Raw genomic sequence first — 19,713 nt, 5'->3', positions numbered from 1 at the left:
GGTTCAGCACACGCCGGGGTGAGAATGACCCCAACCAACGCCCCTCTGCTTCAACCCCATCAATAAACAGCAAATTAATGGGCAGAAACCTAAAGACTGGCATTGAATCATCTATCTTCTCAGCTTGTCTGTTATCTGTACTGCTGTGATATGGAGAAATGAACTTTTGCAGGTTAATCTTGTCATTTTAACACCGTCGGGAGGGGTTGGAAGGGACCTAAAACATCGTCAGATTCCAGGGTCACCATGGTGTGTGGGTTTGAGATGCTGCCCTGCTTTATAAAAATTTAAAAAAAAAAGCAAAAACTTTTTTTTCTTTTTTGACAAACCAGGAATTATTGAGTGTTGCAAGTGACAAGCAGGAGTTTTGTTTACTGGAAATTCAAACTCCACACAATGTCAATCCACAGTTCAATCAATTTTTATACGTGTCAAGAACAGGGGAAGGAAGGGGAGAGAAGCAGAAAAGGATAATTCCCAGCTCAAGGAGGCAGAATTTGGTTTTGACCAGTGTGGGATCACAAACAATCAGAAGTAAACTAAGAAATACTTACATTTTCATTAACCCCAGTGTTTCATCTCACCCAGAGCAAGTGATGGTGCAGATCAGCCCAGATTTCATCTCCATTAGTGCAGAAGTGCCTTTGGGGCTGGTGGCCATGCGTTTTGGTTGAGCTGGGACCTGGGCATTTCTCTCTGCAGAGAAGTATTGCTGCCCAGAGGAGAGGCCCCCAAGCCAAGTTCTCCTGTGGAGGATTTTTTTTTCTCCCAGAATTAAAAGCATATTTGTTTTGCTTCCAGAAAACCAATTACAGACAGAGCTCACCTCGCCTGAATTATAAATACGACAATTGAGTGTTTTCCTTGTAATATCCCAAAAGCTCAGACACCCCAGCTGATTTCCATATTTTATTTGAAAGGAAAGAGGAACCCATGGGTCCTGGCAGGTCTGTGCTAAAATCGCGCCTCATTGTGGCTCCAGATTGAGAGATTTTTCCAAGGAAAGGATCTCGAGTGCAACCATTTCTTTTCAAAACTGACAAACATTTCTATGGCTCCTGACTTGCAGTGGTGGAAGGTCACGGGCTCCCTTCACTCCCTTTGGGTCTCTTTTCCGTAGACGAAAGGTCTCACTGAGCAACTCAGCTTGGAGACAATGATCCATGAAGAGACTCATGGCTTTCCAAGAAAATAAAGTCTGTCTAAATCATTTAAGCAGGATAACGCCTTCTTCCTTCGTGGAAAAAAGTGTCTTTCACTGCCTGTCTTATCTTTGTTATGAAAAAAAAACGCCTTTCATTCAACTTGCAGCACAATGATCTCGTCCTACCAGTCCTAGACATTCCCTCTGCCCGAGCCCATGTCTCCTAGCATTGGGTCTCCAGCATGAATAATTGCTCTGCACAGGCTGGCAGTGGGCAGGGAGCAGGTTTTCCTGACATCCCTACCACAGGCAGCCTTCCTTCATCCCGCTGGCTCCGTTCCCTCTGCCGGGCTGGGTGGGAAGGTGCGGATTAAGCGAGCAGAGATCGATGCGGTGCCACACGATCTTAAAACAAGCACTTCTGCCAGCATCCCTCACTGATCCACAGTGAAGAGACTCCAAAATTCCCCCAGCTGCCCAAATTCCAGGCACAGTCCTGCCCTTCCAACCTGTAGCTGCCTCCATAACTGGCAAAAACTGAGCGTGCCTGGACCATCGCCGGCTCTCACCCTCTCTGGGGCTGCATCCAGCTCCTCCTCCACCCTAAAATGAACCCATGGATTCAGCTTCATGTCCCTCCTCCAAGATTAGCCAGAAAGAGAAGCCATTTTTGGCAGAGCTAATTAAAGGGGGGGGGATGAAAACGCTGGTTAAAGGCAATTAATAATTAAACCAACTCTTAGGTCAGCTGTGACGTGCTTACACAATTCCTGACATCCCTACAAAACAGCCCAGATGGAAAACGTGAACCTTTCTAAAGGATAAGGGATTGCACTGACAGAGAGTGAGCAGGATCCTTGATATTCTGACATTTGATATATTCAAAGTGAAGAGAATTTATCTATTTAAGCGTCAGCCTTGGTTCAGCCAGAAACTCTGCACTTGCCACAGCCAACACAACTCAACATCACCTTTAGGATCAATCATCCCCTGGCATTGCAGCCCATCATATGCAAGTCCCACACCATCCAGACACTAAAAAAAGAGCCTTTTCCCAATAAACCAGCAACCTGAGCGCCATCCTGGCCATCTTCAGCCCTAAATTGCTGCAAAACAAAAACTTTCTGCCTGCCTAAAACAAACATCCCAGGTGAGTGCCTGTCTCTGCTCCATTCTCCATCTTTATGTTATATTCAGTAATTTGCTTTGTGTTCCTGAAATTTAGGATTAAGTTATTACATTTCCAGATATTTCCCCATAGATATTTTCCTAAATAGCTTACATTGCAATAGTAATAATCCTTTGGATGGTCCAGGTGATTGTTCACCTGATCTCCTTTCACTGGGGTAGGGCTGTAAATTAGATCTCCCTTCTCTAAAGTCCTCTTGGATGAATGGTTTCATTAATAAGAAAAGAAACAGAAATTGATTCCACCATTCAAAAGGCATTGAAGAAAAACAATTTCAAAGTAAAGGGAATTTAGAAAATTTCAAAGCCCAGAGGAAAAAAAAATAGGACTTAATCAGTTTTCTATAAATCCTAGCTTAAAAAATAAGGGAGAAATACAGCAGGGTAAAGAAACTTGCCAAGAAATGCAAAAATTTCCCAGGTAGAGATTTTCCTAGTGTTTCTTTCCTGATGGTGCTTTTATAATTTTATCCCATAAGCCTTTAAGAATTTGTTTTGTTGCTTTGTTCTAAGTTTCCCTTTCTAGTTTCCTCCAGTTACTGAACTCCATATGGCCTTTTATCCCTGCATCCCAAATAATGTTTCTCTCCTCATGATCTCCCACCTTTGTCAGGCAGCAGGGACACCCAGGTCACATCTCACCTTGTTGGTTCTCCAATGTTTTGTGTCTTCTGCTGAGGAGGAACAGTGGCTGTGAGGTGTAAACCCAGCCCTGCTCAGAGGTTACTCCTTGTTGAAGAGATGCAGGGATGTTCCTGCATTTGTGCACTCTCAAAAAAAAGGAAAATTTGGAAGGAATTTCTGTTTTATTGACCCCATTGCTGGGCAGGAGCTGCTGGAAAACACTTCTGCTGAACAGTCTCCAAAGTGTCACTGGCAGCAAATCATCCTCTTCTTAGCCCTGGATAATTTGTAAGGACGTTTGGAGGCTTGTGCTGGGGCATAAATCATTGGCAGCACACAATTGATTCATGGGGAATTTCAGTGAGTTCACTCTCAACTCCAAACAATTACCACCGGGCTGATTTTAGAAAATGTCCCTTCCCTTGTGATGAAAGCATCTAAATCAAGCTCGGTTTCAAGGCACAAAAAATCAATGGCAGGTATTGCCATGCCAGCGTGCAGGGAGCTGTGCACATAAATCCCACCTTGTGTAATTTACGCATCACACACGCCCCACATTCAAAATTTATATTAAAAGCTCACTAAAAGTACAAAAACATTCTCACAATTTCACTTTCACTTAAAGAAACCCCAATATGTTAAGATAATAAGAAAATCATGGGCTTATAAAAACCTGTACCTTTGATGTTGTATTATCCTGGGAAAAGTCTGGATATATCAACTTTTAAACAGGGTAAAGTGCTGCTCATGAAGGGATTCGGGGTTCAGTGCAAGGTATCTTCAGGGAATGTCTTTGTCACCACCTTGTCTAAAGGACACAAAAAACGGATTGGAGACTCCTGGAAGGATTGGAGACTCCTGGAAGAACATATGGCCACAGCAAAGGGAAAACTATTTCTGATTTAGTAAATTATTCCAGACTTCAACTGATCCTCTTTGTATTTTCTTTCTCTTTACTTTCCAACAACTTAGGGCATTTTTTTTTTTTAATTAAATACAAAGGCCTTCGCATGTTTCAGAAAATTAATCACTTTTGGCATTTATTAGCTATTCATTTCTGTTTAAAACATGTTTTATAATTCATTAAAGTACCTCAAAAATTAAATTCTTAACAGCCGTAGGCCCAAATTATATTTAAGTAAGAAAATTAAGCACAGTAATAAATAGTGAAGAATTCTGAAATATTAATTTGGCCTGTAGCATTTCAAATGTTTATTTGCAATAATTAATTTGAAACCAAGTTCTCACTGCCTTTGCCAGGAGTTTGCTGGGAACTTTGAGTTATGTTACTAATTTCCTCAAATCTGCCCTTATTCCCTCCCTGATAAGCACTGCCAGCCCACTCAAATTAATTCTTTCAGCTATTTTGGAGTTTGATCATCTTCTATAGGGCATAGGGAATGAGCAGGCCCACTCTTCCTGGGCTGGTGCGGGGGGAATTAGCAGCTGGAGCTGTTAATTAACTTGAGGTTAATTTTCTGTTCCCCCCTCTGCAGCAGAAGCCTGAGCAGCCCAAGGAAATCCCCTTTTGAGCTGGAAGGGACCTTTAAAACCCATTGAGTCCAACCCACTGCCACGAGCAGGAACACCTTCAGCTTGATCATAACGGGGTTTTCTAACCTGGCAAAGCAAGATCTTTAATAATTTTTATTCATAAATTGTCTTACTATCAGAATTTAATGAGAGTTTTTCTATCATACTGATATGTATCAGAGCATTTTGAATTGCAATAAATTTCCTAATGAAAACAGTAAACATGTACAAAGTTGTATTTACAAGCATACAGGTGGTTAAATCAGCTTTCCTAGGGTTTAACAGCTTTGAAAAATCACTAAAAACTTACACCTGGTCTCTACTTGGATCCAAAATATTTCTATTTACCTCAAAAATCTGCATTTTGAGGTTTTTGCTCTAGATCAGAAACTTCCAGATTTGCCTTGTGCTGCTCTTTCCAAATCAGAAGTTTTGGTGCTTGGCTGCACCAATTCCAGCTTCTCAGGAAGAGCAGAGGAAGAGCTGCAAGAGGGAAGTTCCACATCCAAGCACTGCCCAGACATTCCCACACCGGGAATCCAGGTGGATCCATGTGCTGTCCTGGCCCTGCCACACTTCCTCCTCCTGGATGGAGCAGCTTCCCAGGGAATGCTCCCAGCCCAACCCTGCCAGAGCTCCAGGAGCGCTTGGACATCGCTCCCAGGCACTGGGTGGGATTGTTGGGGTGTCTGTGGATGGATAGGAGCTGGACTCAGTGATCCATGGGGGTCCCCTCCCAAGTCTGGATAATCTATGATTTCATGATTCCTGCTCCTCATCCTTTCCCAGTATTGAGAAATCCTTGCCAAGACATGACCTCTGTGGTCAGGGAGATGCTCCGGGGCTGGTCCTGCCAGCGCTGCTTCTCTGCCTTTCAGCGAAGAGGAGCAGGATCTGCTTATGGAGCAGCAGACACAGAGCTGTTCCAGTAAATTCTTTGGGATGTGGATATGAAGGCATCATGCAACCACATCCCACAGGGAGGAAAACAAGAGAACCAGGAGAACAAGACGTTCTCAAGGAGAAATAAATAAATAAAATAACAAAACGCGAACGAATTCCTATAGCGCAACCGAACTCCAGCTGCCGGCCGTGCACCCTTCAGCCGCGCTGACCCCTGGAGGGTTCCAGGCGGGATCAATCCCGGCGGGAAGGCTCGGGAGCCGCTTGCGGGGCGCTGCCTCCATCTCCTGGGTGCTGCGGGGAGCGCAGCGGCCGCGCCGGGAGAACCGCGGCTCGGCGGGACCCGCCCGGAGCGGGCACGGCCGGCAAACCCCGGGAATGCGGGCACGGCCAGCAAACACCGGGAATGCGGGCACGGCCGGCAAACCCCGGGAATGCGGGCACGGCAAACACCGGGAATGCGGGCACGGCCGGCAAACACCGGGAATACGGGCACGGCAAACACCGGGAATATGGGCACGGCCAGCAAACACCGGGAATACGGGCACGGCAAACCCCGGGAATATGGGCACGGCCGGCAAACACCAGGAATACGGGCACGGCCGGCAAACACCGGGAATACGGGCACGGCCGGCAAACACCGGGAATGCGGGCACGGCCAGCAAACACCGGGAATGCGGGCACGGCCAGCAAACACCGGGAATGCGGGCACGGCCAGTAAACACCGGGAATACGGGCACGGCAAACCCCGGGAATGCGGGCACGGCCAACACCGGGAATGCGGGCACGGCCAGTAAACACCGGGAATACGGGCACAGCCAACACCGGGAATACGGGCACGGCCAGTAAACACCGGGAATACGGGCACGGCCAGTAAACACCGGGAATACGGGCACGGCCAGTAAACACCGGGAATATGGGCACGGCCAGTAAACACAGGGAATACGGGCACGGCAAACACCGGGAATGCGGGCACGGCCAGCAAACCCCGGGAGTGCGGGCACGGCCGGCAAACCCCGGGAGTGCGGGCACGGCCGGCAAACCCCGGGAGTGCGGGACCCCCCGGCACAGCCCGGGCCGGGCACCGCATCCCCAGCGGTTTTGGAGTCACTGTGACCCTGTAACCACTCGGTACCAGCTCCCCCAGAGAAGAGCAATGTAGAATTGCATCCCTCTTCCCCACCCTGTTCCTCATCCCTGCTCCCCACTGCTTTCTCACCCCTGGAATGACTGAACTCAGCCCCAAACAAGCAGACGATGACACACTACCGGTTTCTAGCGCCCTGCCATGTGATTAACTTGACGTTTAGCTGCCAAGACCTCCAAACAAGGCTGTCAGCACAGCCAGGTGCCAGGTTAGGGATGCACAGGGCCTGTATCAGCACTCCACAACTGCAGTTATTGTAGAAAAATTTGTGATTCAATAAAATAGGAAGGGACCTTAAAGCCCACTTCCTTCCACCCCTTCACCATGGGCAGGGACACCTTCCCCTATCCCACGTTGCTCCCAACCTCATCCAGCCTGGCCTTGGACACTGCCCACGCATGGGACAGGCACAAGCCCATAAAATTATACTGTAATTCCCCCTCAAAAGCCTTTAGAAGCAATAAAACCCCTTAAATTAAGAGGTATCCATCCCTTTGTAATTGTGCAGCCCAGCCATCCCCACAAAGACCAGGATACAAACCTGGATGCTGAGGGCCACAAGAGCCTGAAATGTGCCTGTTCAGGAATAAAGGAATTTGCACAATCAGCCAGCATTAGGGCATTGCACTCCTTGTTTAAACACAGCTTGGTACAGGATTGCTCTGGGGTAGAACACTGTGGATGCCAAAAATCAAAGAGCAGACCCCAAAACGGCTCTGGAGAGAAGGATTTGCTCCAGGGCTGGAACTGCAGACAACCCCAAGGGGAGGGAGCTGCAAGGAAGCCCCTGCCCAAACAGTGCCTTAAGGGACTGCAGAACTGACCTCACCTCTGCCAAAAGCTTTCTGCATCTTTCAAGAGGCCCACAAGAAGACCCAGCCTCTAAGAGCAGCTCCCCAGAGGTTCTGGAGGGAGTTTGTTAAACAAAAGTTAAAATAAAGACAGTTAAATCTGTATTTTGGCAAAACTGCCAGCAGACACCTGCTCCCTCTTCCCGCTACTGCTGGGACAAGCAAAGGTGGGAACATCTTTACCTTAAAACATTTTGCACCCCATAAAAAACACAAAAGAGATGTGGTAAGGTGCCTCTCACAATCATAAAGCTTCAGAGATGAATCATGAGGAAAACAGCTCCTGAGAACCAAAATTTGCCAGAAAACAAAGAGAGCAGGATACGATTAAGGCACATTCTGGAGTCTTTTTAGCTCTTGGCTCATCCCTGTCCTTGGTTCTCAAAACATTCAGTAAGGTTGGCTTTTAATCCATGCCTTGTCTCCTCTCCCACCAGCAACACCTTCACCAAGCCTGCAGATCTCAATACCTGAGACTTTCAAAACTTAGACTAATGTTTTTATCCAATTTGATTATTTTTTCCTGCCTACCTTGAGTAAAATCAAGCAAATCATCACCATCTTGGAAACTTTTTTACCTGCTGCCTCCTCTATGGCTTCAGTCCCCCTCTTCTCTCCCACCACAGTGCTGGTAAAAGCAGTGCCTTGTGTGAGCAAACAGCACCTGGGAGATGGACCTGAGGCAGACGTGGGAAAACCTTTCTGTGTATTCAAAAAAATAAAGTATCTATAAACCATTTTGAATACCGACAGCACCAGCAGTTATCAAACACCTCAGGAGGATTTAAAACCCAGTTTTCAATGTCATTCCTGTCACTTGTAATGCAATGTCTATTTTCAAAGGACCAGATCTTTGCAGGAAAATTATTTCCTCTTAATATATGGAGTCAAATTTAATAGTTACCTAAAAAACAGAGGTAGATGATATCCCACCTGATGAGATGTGAGGTAACACATCAATCCCACCACTGAATGTCTGTTTTACTGCAAGTGTGGCATGAAACACTTGACTGAATATAAATTTATACACAGCTCTTGATGTATGTGAGGTTTTTGGCAAGGTTTATGAAATAATTCACATACATTTAATTTCGGAATGTTTGCTCATTGTTTTTTATATCCATTTGAAAAACAGGAGCAAGTGAACTTCCAAAGCAGAAGTGATGGATTTCTGTCAATTACCAAATGTTATGAATTTACAGCCCTTTTATTCTGGTACTCAAGGAACTGCCAGCTAATTAAAACTGTACCTTTATGATTATTCAGGGAGTTTGACAAAAGTAAATACAATTTTGAGGTTGTCTTTGGTGTGTTGTAATTGAAGGCAGCAGTGCCAAGAAAAACACCACTGCACTGCCAGACCCGGCCTTGCAAGAAGAGGAGAACGTAGTACAATGCAAACTTTAATGTCAATATATACAGAGCTTTAAAGAAAACATTTCTTTTAAAATTAAATGAAATAAATACAGTATGATACAAAATCCACAATATGCTTAAGAGAAAGAAATGACAGTTACAATATCTGATAACGGGGACCTTGTGTAGAGTTTCATCTTTGAAGTACCTCAGAGAGCATGGAATTCATTGCACACTGTTCTCAATTAATGCCCTTTATGAGATTTAGCCACGTGCCAGGAGAGCTTCAGCTCTAACCAGAGCATCAGTGCAAGATGCCAAAGTGCTTGGGACATTATGACAATGCAATTAATTAATTAATTAGCAAACACTGCTCAAAAGCCTAATGCAAAACACCCAAACCTGAACACTTGGTCCTGCAAAGCAGATCCACCTCCAGCATCCTCAGTCTTCGTGTGAAAAACCCCACACGAGGATTCAACATTATTCAAACTCACTATTGGTAATAAGCTATTGCCCAAAGGTTAATAATTCAGAGATATAATCAATTAAGTATCTTTTAAGGCTTTCAGAGAAAGTTTGCTTTCATTACACAGGAAAAATCTCAAGAAAACCGGTTGCTGATGATTCTGTGGAGGAATTTCTAATTATGCAAATTATTACTATGTTCAATCAGCTTCAGCTATACATTAAGGGTAGGGTTTTTCAAACTTGTATCTGTTCTTCTATTCCCAAGGAACAAGAGAATTTGGGGGGGCAAATATTTTAAAAATAATTGGAGCAGGGACAGAGATGTTGATGCAGAAGGCTGGTGTGGTAGGAATGAAGTGCAGGGATGTTACCAACAGCTCTCAGTGCACACCCAAGAGACTTTTGGAACAAACTTTAAGGAGAATTTTATGGTTTTGACCTTACAGAGCTCCTATAGGATACATAAGGACTCTATTATGATCACAGCTTCAGCAGCTTTCTGGAAACTTGGAGAAAGAAAAACCTGCTCCTCCCTCCCCTCCCACAAACATTTGCAAACTTTTAGTTCTGGATAGGACTGAAAAGCTTAAGTGCTACAGAAATACATAAAACCCTGTGTTTGCATTGATGTTTTAGCCTAGTTTCACTGACACAAACCAGGAGAATTATTATAACCCTGTATAACTCATTTAACTCAGCTCTACAGACCAGTCTCTAAGTACATTGCAAGGAACTCCCAACTGCTGATGTTTGCTAGAGGTTATTTTAACTATTGGACAGATGAAGATCAGCTTTGGAAAAGGAATTCAAACATGGAAGACAGAATTCAAGCTCAACATGACTGACTTGGGTGAGGTTTTGGATGCCTTCTCTGGCTGCAAGAACATTCAAACAACAGAGACCTCAAATGATCAGCAGGCTCAGCCCCCTGCACCTCAGGCTCCTGGCATGGGCAAGGGGAATTCACTGATTTTGAGCACAATGGGAAAAAGAAGCAAAACCACACAACACTGAGGCCACACAAGCCACAGATGAGGAGCTTGACTGGACCCAGCCAGGCAAAGCTCTCAGGAAGGGCTCACCATGGTGCCCCTGCAGTTTTCAGATATGGAACAGGAATACAACAGAGTTCCTCACTTTTTATCCAAAGGATAACTGAAGGTATAAATAGAGATACTCCTGGGCTGAAAAAACTGCAGAACAGGTCCTGAGCCCACTCCAGTGGGAGTCTGCTTTCTGTGTGCACCAGAGCTGGAACTTACTGATAATGATCATCACCAAACACCAGAGCAGGAGCTTTTCTGGCAGGAAGTCACAGCCAATATTCTATCATTTAAGATTTAGCTCTCTGGAAATTCCTTTAGTCTAAGTGCCTATTTCTGTGTGATTACGAGCCTTTGTGAAAATCTGACTTTTTTTCTAACTCAGTAAGGCAGCAATAACATAACCAGTTTGTAAACTTGAACTATGCCCAGATGATATGAAACTATTGCCACCAACCTTTCACTGCAGCCAGAGCACGTTCCCATTACCTGCTCTTCCATCTCAAACCTTTAACTGAAAGCTCATGAGCAGATCATGCTACTTTTAGATATCAAAACCTAAGTTGGGAAAGAAAGGGATGAGAAACAGGCAAGAAATTCCCAAAGAAGCCTCACAAAGATGATCATTAAATACAGTAAAAGTAAACTGCAAGTGAACTCTTTCGTGTTCCTGCATATCCCAAAATTTCCAAGACTGATATGCTGAAATAGTCAGAGCAAGGGAACTTTTCCCCCAAATCAAGGATTACAATTGGCATACCAGGGTACACTGGCCTGTCAGATATAATACATCCATATGTTTTCCCCATGATAAGACACCTTTGCAGTGTTGCAGTCACCAAAGCTACACTTTTACCCCTGGAGTCCCACTTGCACTAAAGGCCAGGAGTAATACAAGACAGGGATAACTTTACAGGAGATGTTTTAAATACTCTGTAACAAATCAGAACATCCACCTTGTTTGTGTTCTTTTCCTCTCACCACCTTTGTGCTGCACATCAAGAACAACTTGAGTCCCTTCAGCTGCTTCCAACTGCTCTTGTGCAAAATGCTTTTAAGGTGCTTATACTGTGGTGCTTCTAAGCAAGCTAAAAGAAAATACCAACAAGAAACACTGTTAAATGATTCATGGGTAAAGCCATTAAAGACCAGCTGCTGCCTTACAGGAAAGCTGAAGACAATTCCAGTTTGACATTTTCGTTGTGTTCCAGGCCTTGCACTACCTCTTATCCCCAACACAGCTTTTAGGACTATATTTTAACCCACATTATACCTTGACCTGACTCAGGTGGTTTAATTTCCAGCACTTTTGCCTTTTTTTAGTGAATTCAAATTCTTCTGGCAGTCATCTTTAAATTTACATAAAAATGACCCTGGCAAAGTATAGACAAGAGGTTTCCAGGCATTCCTGCTGGCAAAGGTCTTCAGTAAGGAAAAGGAGGATGGACCAAAAAGGGCAAATTTTGTACTAAACAAAGAGCTTTCCAGGAAGCAGTTGTGTTCTTTGATAAGCTTTCAAGCATTTCAAACAGGCACCTCAAAACTAGGCACAAATGGCCCCTAAAGCTTCCAACATCTATCAAACACTCAAGGAATTCCATCTGGGGGATGTTCTGCTTGATACAAAGAGCACACCTATGTTTGCTATATCATTAAGTCTCAAATCTACATATATTCACACCTAACTATTTGGCCAGATAATGTCCATCTTCCCCCACCACAACAGAAGAAAGCAGCTTATCTAAAAGTACTTCCAACACCACCAAGTCCTTCACAGGTATAAGCAAAAACCAGCCAACACCTCCTGTGAGATCTGAGTTATCACCACCACTCCTGGTGCTTGGGCCAGAATTCTCCTGGAAGGTTTTTTTTTTTTTTTTCCTGTCTCAAAATGCTGATTTGTGTCAGCCCTGGGGTCTTACAATTGAAAATTCAGTGATGACAAATGAGTCTGAACTATGTTTGACTTTTGGTCACTTCACAGTCTAATGTCACTAATATATTTAAGATTTAAGATCATCCTGCTATGTCACTACAATTGCTCAATGTCTACAACTTTTGAAAACACTTCTAAGTGTATCTCTAAATGAACTACCAGCAGTTAGCATTGGTTTTGAGTCAGGAAACTCCAAGATAATTCTGGCCCTGAAATGAATTTCCTCTCCATCCCAGCATTTAGGAACAGCTGAAGTCCTAACACCAGACAGAGAGGGTGAGTGAATGCTGGCCACAGGATGCTGACAGGAATTTGCCCATAACATGAAATTTCTTGGTCAGAATTCCCTTACCTGGGCACAACAGCAAGGCTTATTTATTCCCAAGCTACCCCTACAGTTAGGCAAAGAGAATTTTGCAGTTCTGTTCTGTAATATTTGTACATGCGGCGAGAGAGTCAGAGAGAAGCAACATTCTATTAAAAAAATCAAATAAATAAAAAATAAACCCCAAGTGCCAAGTTGGTTATAATAAAGTGTCAGTTTGTCTCACATGCCAAACAAACCTAATATTGGGTGTATTCAGTGGAAAGACTGCTGAGGAAAATAACACAGTAGTTGTGTTAATGGATGGGAAATAGAAGTAACAAAGGATTGAGCTGCATGATGTTGTCTTGAAGTGGTACCAATGTTTCTGACAGCATGTATTGACTTTCTCCAGCTCAGTGCAGGACGCAATTTGTGGTAACAACCAGAAATGTTCATTTTCCTGTTAGAGGCCATAAAGCAGCATTTCTTTTGGGTCACGAGTGATCAAATTGAAGTGCAGGATCTTGCACATCCCCTTTGGTTTGTGTTTCCACAGAAACTCCTCAGTTACTGGCACCATGCAAACACAGACCTTCCAAATCAACAGCGATGAGTTAACACTGGCACATCACATTGCTCAACTCTGCATAATAGTCATGGACAAGGTAAAGGAATTGAGTTGAATCAGTGAAGTGCCCAATTACAAAATGAAGAATTTGCCCTTCACAGCAAGGACTAAAGGTGTGAAGCAAAGAAAACTCACACTGACACTTTATGTACCACTTGGTCATTGGTAACGGTCCCCTAAATAATTTTTTCTTTAACTGAACCCAGCAAAACTATACAGAATGTGAAAGAATATTTGCAACAGATCTCAAAGGACAGTGTAGAGAAATTCATTATGGTGTACCTGATGTTTAAATTAACAGATACGGCCTGTAAAACAAACACAGTATGAACCTGTGGATTTTTTTTTTTCTTTTTAAAAAAAGGACTTTTACAGAATTCAAGTAGTGTAGCAGGAAACCATAGATGCCTTTTGATCACAGGTCAGGCAAAATAGAGCCACTTGTTGGGTTTCCCCCTTGCTTGTGTCTGCTCAGGTGTCCCAGTGGATCTATAAGTCTGTGGATGTGAGCTTTTTCATGCTCCGTCGCTGAGCTAAACTGGAGGCTGCCACAGGCTCCAGCACTGGCTGAAATGTCTTGTGATTCAGTGCAGAATATGTAGCAGCCATGGCTCCCTAGAGAAAAAGGAAATACATAATAATAATGAATATATATAGAAGTTTCAATCAGAAAATAAAGCAATTAAACATTAAATACTCAACCCCATTAAAACCAAACAAGACTTATGCTAGGTCATGTGAATTCTATAAAGTTTGTTAGGAAAAAAAACCCATCTGTTGTTGAATCCTTCCAATGTCCAAGTATGGGTGTCTGACATTTCTTTTTCTTTCCTCTGTATTTTTTTTGTATACCTCAGATGTAGGGATCACCTGTTAATGTAGGTCAGAATTTGTATTCTTCAAGCCAAATTAGCACCAATTTCTCAAATACAGCCACTTCAGTGGCTATTCAGATCCTGACTTAGGAGACAAGAACTACCTTAAAGCAAACACCCAGAAAAATCTCTTCCTTTACACAGAGGTTAAAAAGAATTATTGACCAATAATTTGGAGAGGGACTTTGTACAAGGGTATGTAGTGCCAGGACAAGGGGAAATGGTCTCCCACTGCCAGAGGACAGGGTTAGACGGGATATTGGGAAGAAGTTCTTCCCTGTGAGGGTGGTGAGGCCCTGGCACAGGGTGCCCAGAGAAGCTGTGGCTGCCCCTGGATCCCTGAAGTGCCCAAGGCCAGGTTGGATGGGGCTTGGAGCAACCTGGGCTCCAAGGTAAGGGGGGGATGGCCCAGCTTTAAGGTCCCTCCCAACCCGAACCATTCCATGATTCCATGAATTTGTCTCACTATGTAGCTTAAATATGTCAGTACTACGGAAAACAAACAGAAAAAGTGAGACTTCTGTCTTTAGCTCTAAACCAACTCAACTCCTTGCACAGCCCCCACCTCAAGCAGCACCCCAGGTGGGTTTACCTTTACTAGATGTGGGGCATCTTGCCTGTTGAGCTGATAATGAGGCAGCTGGTCCCTACAGGCAATCCAGGAATGCTTCAGCACCTGCTCGGCCGTGTACCGCTGGTGGGGATCCACGTGCAGCATGTGTGACAACAAGTCCTGCAGGGAAGGGAAACACACGGATTGCTCAGTCCAAATCATCTTAGGTGGCCTTTAGAGCATCAGGGATGGCAGCAGTGAGAGAAGCACCCGATGTGGAGGGATTAACACAATGCAAACATACAGAGATCAGCAGACAAATGGGATCATTCTGTGCCCTGACACTGCAGAAGGCTGAGAACAATGTGTGGTACTATTGGAGCAGCGCAACAGAGCCAGCCTTGATTGCAAAGGAACTCACTGTTGTGCCTTTTGTGTTTATTATGAATATAATCTTTAAAAGACTAGAAATCCTATTAAAATGTAGCAGGCAGATTTTATGGAGGAAAGCTATTATTTGCAAATCTCTCTCTCCTTGTTCACTCTGCACTTTGGGCTCTGCTGACTCCTTACTACAACTGAATTCAGAGACAGTGAGACACCAGCAACAAATTTTTCCTTCAGAAAGCTACATAAAGAATAAAGCCAACAGCAATGGACACTTGTTTTTGCCTGTTAGAAGCATTAGCAATAAGCTACTAATTAATTACAACATTGGTCCAAAGGAGAGGTGGGTGGAAAGGGCACAGAACAGAGACAGCAACAGTTTGAAATAAAACCAAAATATGAGCAAGCTGACAGAATGTTCCCTTTGTTTTAGGTACAAAATGTGAAGCATTCTTAAATACACAGAAGTGAATTTCTTGTGCTAAGACAGCAGCAGCCAACAAGCATTCTGAATCACTCCTACTGAAATGAACAAATAGTGCAGTTCCAAAGGATCAGGAAAAATATTTAAATATTAATATTTAATATTAATGCTGATCTTTTTAAAAGGTAACACTGGTGATTAAGATACCCACAGAGGGGGTCAACGCCATCTCAAGGAATTCATATTGATTACAGATGGAGTCTTTAAATAAAAAGGTTGGAGCAGATATCCTTCCCTTCAATAAAGTCTGCAGATAATAATGAGCTACACTTACAGAGCACTCTAGTTGACAAAGCTCAGTAGATTTCATTGGAATGCTATAAAAATATAAAACCAAAACACATTTACACCTTTGCTGCATCTGAAACAGTGTCCCAGTTGCCTCCACTTAGAGAGAATTTTCCACTGCCTATCCGTACTAGGATCTCCTCAGGAGTATCATTGGGACCATTGGCAAACGGAGTATAGCTGTTGAAAGAAAAAAATCAAAACAAAACCACCTTGTTATAGATAAAAACTGCAAGAAATTGGTAAAATCTCATGAATCTGAGTCAATATCCCACTGCCAGCAGACATACATCACAGAACATGTACACACACTATTAAATACTGTTAATATTTCTAATATTACACGAGAAGTACAGATTTATCAAGAGAATAATTTCCAGTACACAGGATTTAGCCATAAGGCTAAAAACATACTCTTTTGCTGTCAGAGCAGAATTCAGCAAACATCTCTCATTTGGCCACTAGATGCTTCCTAGAGCTTCATCAAGTCTGGATGTTTTCTAAACTCCAGAGATCACAACCCAGAGTGTTCTACAGGGCCAGGAATGCAGCCTGGGGCAGGAGATACAAGGTGAGTAAAGGGGATGGGGTGGGAGGATGAGAGGCTGGAGGGTAAAAAGAAACCCACCACGTATTTTCACTCAATTCCTTCCTGGAAACTGGGGGAGGTCTTTGGCACCCCCAGTCCTGCACTATGGGAAGAGAAGCTTGAAGCTACTTGTGAGAGAAACCTGGTTTATTTGGCTTTGACTCAGAGCTGCCTGTCCCACCTGAGTGTCTGTGTCATTCCATGAGGCAATGCCTCACCATTTCTATGGAAGCAGGGATTCAGGCAACATTCTGGGATTTTAGGTAAACAAAACAGCTCAGAAATATTCTCACCCTGCCAACATTGTGTAAAGGAGAACTCCCAAGCTCCATATGTCACAAGCAGCATCATATCCCTGTCTCATGAGAACCTATGAAACAAAGAGTGTTAAAGACTTGCCATATATTAAAAAAACCCCACCAAACCAACACCACGGCCGAAGGAAGGGCAAGACCATCCCTGGATCATGTCAGAGATTTGATTATTCATTTTCTAATATACAGGCTGCAGTAAGTACCAACAATATTTCTTGTTCCCAGAACATCATCTCTTAAGATTTTTCAACAGGCTCACATCTTATTTTTGAGGGTGGACTCTGCTGTTTTTAAAGCAGGTTTATTATAAACACATGCACCAGTGTTTAAAAAGCATGTGTGATTATATTTAAAGAAAAGTAGCAGAATTGTTGAGGCTTCTTTCTGAGCATTGCTGAAAAGTTTAAGCATTCGATGCACCAAAACCAGCATAAAGAAAACACAGAGCAGCTTGAAATACCTCTGGTGCCACAAAGTTTGCAGTGTAGCAGGGAGTTAGAAGTAGTCCATTTTCTCCTCTAAGTTGTTTTGCAAATCCAAAATCACAAATCCTGATGGAATCAGCATTATTTGAATCATCAGTATATAAAATATTACTGGGTTTAAGGTCTCGGTGCACCACCTTTAAACAAAGACATTAGAAAAGTCATCATTTAGGAGCAGCAGGTACATTTGTTTGTAATTTACAATTTATAAAAGATATTCTCTAGATGAATATACTTATGGGAGTTTAAACAATTATGTAACTTTAAAGGACCCAAAAATTCTAGTTCAAGCAATATAATAAAAACCTCCTGGCTCATAATCCAACTGGAGCCAACATCCCCATTTGGCAACAAGGAGAAGACAAAAATCTACTGTTTCATAAAATGTAGAATCAAAAGGTTTTGCCAGGATAACAGGGTAAGTTGTTTCTATTATTCACCTTTGTGATAAAATATAAAACCTTTTAGCATGAAAACAAGCCAAGCAAAGCACCCAGGGAAAGGAACTGGTAATTTCAGAGCTGTGACAGGGGTGTGGGGCAGAAGGGCTCACTCACCCCCTGGCAGTGCAGGTAGTCCACGGTCTTGGCAATGGTGAAGAGCACAGCGCTGGCCTCCCGCTCCGAGAAGAATTTCTGCCTCAGGATCCGGTCCAGCAGCTCCCCCCCCTTCATCAGCTCCGTGACCAGGTAGATGAATCTGCCATCATCATACACCTGGGGAGAGGTTTAACAGTGCACTCACACAAAAAACACTCAGATAGATTTATTCAAAGGCAACATCTGTAGTTACACATCCCCAAAAATCCCCTCCTCCCACAGGAGCGGGCAGCACAAACAGCAGGGACTGCCAAAGCAGGGAGTGCAAGGCAGCTCATGTGTCATCCTGGGAGTTCATGACTCAAGCTGTTAATTCATCACTCTCAATCCAAGTTGTTAATTCATCACTCTGAATTAAATTTTTCAGTGTAAGAACTGCTGTTGGAAGAGGAGAGCAATCCTACACTCCCTACTGCTCTTCCACAGGCCACTTTTAGGTGCTGACACTTGGCATAGACAGGACAACATGCCACTGCTTTCCCAGGTTACCAACACATTGGCTGCTCATTTGAAACAAGAAGAAATATGGCATTTCTAACCTTTACATCACTTCTCACTTCAAGTTTGTTAAACAGCCTTTAGAAAAAATTAGTATCAGGACAGCATTGTATTTTGAAACACTCCCTCTACTATTATGTACTGCTCTCCCAACAGATTTCACTATGCAAAAGAAATTTAACGAATCCCAATAAACTGCCTGTATCTGCATTTATTTTTTGAGCACTGTCTAATAAGAGGTAGGAGAGAAAGAGGTACATACATCCTTTAAAGTAATAATATTTGGATGTTGCCCATAACGCATGAGAATCTCAATTTCTTCTGAGGGATCCCTCTTGCTTTTATCAATTATCTGCAAAATAATACAGGAAAAACAACTTGCATAAACAAAGTCCATTAAATAAAGACATTTTTTGTATTTATAGTCTCATTTCAACAACAACAACAAAAAAACTCTAGAGTTCATTACTTCTTACTAATCCTGAGTAATTAATCTTCCAGCTTCACATCCCATTTATTCATTTCTTGCTCTATCCCTGTTAAAATTCTATCATTAATGCAGCCTATCCTGCTCCACTGAACAAAGAAATGCACTGGACTGTCTGAAGCATCACTAATTCCCTGCAGCCCAGTTCCCCCTTTGTGAATCTCACTTTATTTCAGGTGTTCTCATCATTGTACAGTATTTTCAGCCATCAAGATCGTAACTTATCAACACATAAACAGCCACAATAACTGGAAAATTCACAAATATACGTTTTCAAATCTACTAGACAATATTTTCAGAATGTCAGAGTGGAATTTATTCCAGTACCTTCACAGCAAACTCCATGTTTGTAGCTATGTGGATACATCTCTTGCAAACTGAGTAGGAACCCACACCAATATCTTCTTTCAGTTCATAGACATCAGTGAACTGTGCACTGTTTCCATGAAGCTGCTTTAAAAAAAAACACAGGCAAGTGGTTATCTAAAGCAACAGGATTCTCTTTGCCATTACACTGTTACCAACAGCAGAAGTTTCTCCTGCTTGCTCATCATTTTTCTTTGAAATTCTGCCTCCAGAAAAACAGTAACTCACTTTTTTAAATTAAGAACATCCCATGAAGTATTTAATAAGGCACATTTTGTAATGGTCTCCTCAACAAAGCAAGAACAACTGTAACTACTGAATATTGGTCAGTCCTTATGTCAAAGAAGTTTCCCAAAAAGGAAAGCATTACCTGGACTATGGGCAGGATATTGGTGAGGGGTGATATTTTATGGTCTTCTACAGTAGTCGTTGCAACAAAACTAAATCCCTTGAAGAGCTGGTGGGCGTTTGCACTGGGTGGGACCCCTGGAGAATCTGGGGGCAGACAGACACAGGATTAGTGTGGCTACATCCCACCAAGGCCATTTTATAACATTCAGGACAGGTATGTTACAAAAACTGTTTTGAGGGAAGGGAAGCAAACAAGAGGAACACCAATGTTAAATAATAAATAAAACTTCTAGTTTGTTACCTGTG

At 43.0% G+C, this 19,713-nt stretch overlaps 1 protein-coding gene across 6 annotated transcripts in view; it reads right to left on the bottom strand.

Annotated features, from left to right (window-relative positions):
• Positions 1-8,780: 8,780 nt before the first annotated feature.
• The window catches only part of RPS6KA6 (ribosomal protein S6 kinase A6), a 36,682-nt gene continuing 25,749 nt past the window's right edge, over positions 8,781-19,713 (bottom strand). For 5 of the 6 annotated variants that reach the window (XM_048318623.1, XM_048318624.1, XM_048318621.1 and 2 more), the window contains exons 14-22: positions 19,427-19,551; positions 19,018-19,143; positions 18,466-18,555; positions 17,664-17,822; positions 17,082-17,243; positions 16,601-16,677; positions 15,781-15,898; positions 14,599-14,739; positions 8,781-13,746 (exon numbers count right to left, since the gene is read on the bottom strand). In XM_048318623.1, coding sequence (XP_048174580.1) covers positions 13,621-13,746; positions 14,599-14,739; positions 15,781-15,898; positions 16,601-16,677; positions 17,082-17,243; positions 17,664-17,822; positions 18,466-18,555; positions 19,018-19,143; positions 19,427-19,551 — 1,124 coding nt within the window. In that variant the 3' untranslated portion in view covers positions 8,781-13,620. The remainder of the gene's footprint in view (positions 13,747-14,598; positions 14,740-15,780; positions 15,899-16,600; positions 16,678-17,081; positions 17,244-17,663; positions 17,823-18,465; positions 18,556-19,017; positions 19,144-19,426; positions 19,552-19,713) is intronic. The other variant, XM_048318622.1, reaches the window with a different exon arrangement.

The sequence above is a fragment of the Corvus hawaiiensis genome, chromosome 14, assembly GCF_020740725.1.
Source record: "Corvus hawaiiensis isolate bCorHaw1 chromosome 14, bCorHaw1.pri.cur, whole genome shotgun sequence".
Taxonomy (NCBI): domain Eukaryota; kingdom Metazoa; phylum Chordata; class Aves; order Passeriformes; family Corvidae; genus Corvus; species Corvus hawaiiensis.
The sequence above is the reverse complement of the archived record's forward strand: the minus strand, read 5'-3'. Positions and strand labels throughout refer to the sequence as shown.